This window comes from Trichoderma citrinoviride (assembly GCF_003025115.1).
Source record: "Trichoderma citrinoviride strain TUCIM 6016 unplaced genomic scaffold BBK36scaffold_203, whole genome shotgun sequence".
Classification (NCBI taxonomy): Eukaryota; Fungi; Ascomycota; class Sordariomycetes; order Hypocreales; family Hypocreaceae; genus Trichoderma; species Trichoderma citrinoviride.
This window is the reverse complement of record NW_020194911.1, coordinates 1-1990: the sequence shown is the minus strand read 5'-3', so window position 1 is coordinate 1990 and position 1990 is coordinate 1. Positions and strand designations below refer to the sequence as shown.

At 49.4% G+C, this 1990-nt stretch overlaps 1 protein-coding gene across 1 annotated transcript; it reads left to right on the top strand.

Moving 5' to 3' along the window:
• Positions 1 to 21: 21 nt before the first annotated feature.
• On the top strand, positions 22 to 1804 carry BBK36DRAFT_1163898 (P-loop containing nucleoside triphosphate hydrolase protein; the record flags this gene model as incomplete). Its single annotated transcript, XM_024894589.1, has 7 exons — positions 22 to 600; positions 655 to 817; positions 874 to 1239; positions 1299 to 1422; positions 1486 to 1557; positions 1613 to 1663; positions 1723 to 1804. Coding segments are annotated over 7 exons (1437 nt in total), but the record flags the coding sequence as incomplete, so codon positions are not given.
• Positions 1805 to 1990: the final 186 nt, after the last annotated feature.

Here is a 1990-nt window from a genome sequence, read left to right as displayed (position 1 = left end):
GTTGTGCAATGCGTCGGCAGCTTCGAGCGCATCCAACAATATTGCAACTACGCAGATGTTGACTTTAAAGACGAAAGCTACTATGAGCCGGGCCACGTCGACTTGCGAGACGAATCTGAAGTCCACCTGCTGGCACCTGGTAGACCTTCGGAGCTCCTTGAAGCTCCTCACGATAACACTGTCTCTATACACAGCCAGGGCCTCAAATGGAGCAGAAATGGTCCCCTGATACTCAAGGACCTGCATCTTGATATAAGCCAGGAAACCATTACAGCAATAACCGGCCCAGTGGGAAGCGGCAAGTCGTCACTTTTGAATAGCATTCTAGGTGAAATGATCGACGTCTCATCGCCAGGAGGCCAACAGGAGGTAGGGCGGCGATATTGCAAGCATGTGGCATACTGCTCTCAGCAGCCCTGGCTAGAGAACACCACTATTCGCAACAACATACTTAGCTCCTCGCCCTATGAGAAGAAATGGTATGACGAGGTCGTCACTTCTTGCGGCCTTGACGCCGATCTGAAACGTCTTCATAGAGGAGACAAAACGAACATTGGCAGCAGGGGCCTCAACCTCAGTGGTGGACAAAAGCATCGAATAGTTAGTTGCATCATTTCACCTCGTGCTTCACACACGACATTGACTTTGATATAGGCCCTCGCTCGAGCCATCTACGCAAGAAAGCCAATTGTACTTCTGGATGATGTGTTCAGCAGCATGGATGCCCATACTATCGACGTCATCTCCTCCCGCTTGCTCAGTCGTGTAGGCCTTCTGCGCAGGCAACGAGCAACCGTCATTCTGATCACTCACCACCGTGGGTAACAATATTCCCTGATTAGGCTTTCAAATTACTCACAAGACTGTTTTCAGTCAAACTCATGGCACTTGCGGACATAGTTATCGTCCTGAAAGACGGGACAATCACAGCTAAGGAACCTCCTGCGTCTCTAATTCAAAGCGACCTTGTCAATCAACTTGGCTTGCAGCTCATCAACAATGAAGATGCCGCTGAAACCGCCGAGCCGTCAAAAATGCCAACGACGGAAGAAGTTTTCGGTATGGCTGCCGACACGGCCACCGCCATCTCTGAGGAGACGGATGGTAGACATACGGATATACGACGTAAAAGGGGCGAGCTGTCTGTTTATGCATACTACCTTGCCAACGCTGGCTGGTGGTCCGTTATCGTGTATGGTGTTGGTGTTGTAGGCTGGATCTTTTGCATCGAATTCTCGAGTAAGTCGCCCAATATTCGTTTTCATTGGCCAGCAATGATGATTCTAACTGATCACTAGCCGTCTGGATGAAATGGTGGTCTGCCGCGAATGCTGCAGAACCAGACAAGGATATCTGGATATACCTTGGCGTCTACGCCTCTCTCGGTATTCTGGGCACGTTGAGCGGCTGCATATGCGCTTGGTAATACATGCCATTTCCTCAGTTGCTGTTATGAGAACCATTAACTCATACGCACCACAACAGGGCCGCCTTCATATCCATCATCTCACGCTCGGCTGCTCGGCTGCACTCAAATCTTTTGCAAGCAACACTCATGTATGTCAACGAGTGCAAATAATGCTGGCCCTGGTATACTGATGAGCATAATTAGGGCCCCCTTCTATTCTAAGTCGACGAGGGACATTGGAGAGGTCCTGAATAGGTATGCCTTTTTAGCGGTCTGCTGCTCAGCAGTGCAAGCACTAACAATGATTCATCTAGGTTCAGCAGAGATATGGAACTCATAGACATGGAGCTTCCCAGCAACATGGTTAATTACACCTCCAGTAAGTTCACTCTCTGACCACCTGTATTGACACAACTGACAGACTGCCTCAGCGGCGGTTTCATGCGTAGCCAAAGTCGTCATTCTCGCTATCTTTATCCGCTATCTCGGAGTGGCAATACCCCTTTTCGCCATCTTCCTTTATTTCCTCCAGAGCTTTTACCTTCAGACGTCACGGCAAATGCGATTGCTTGCCATAGAAGC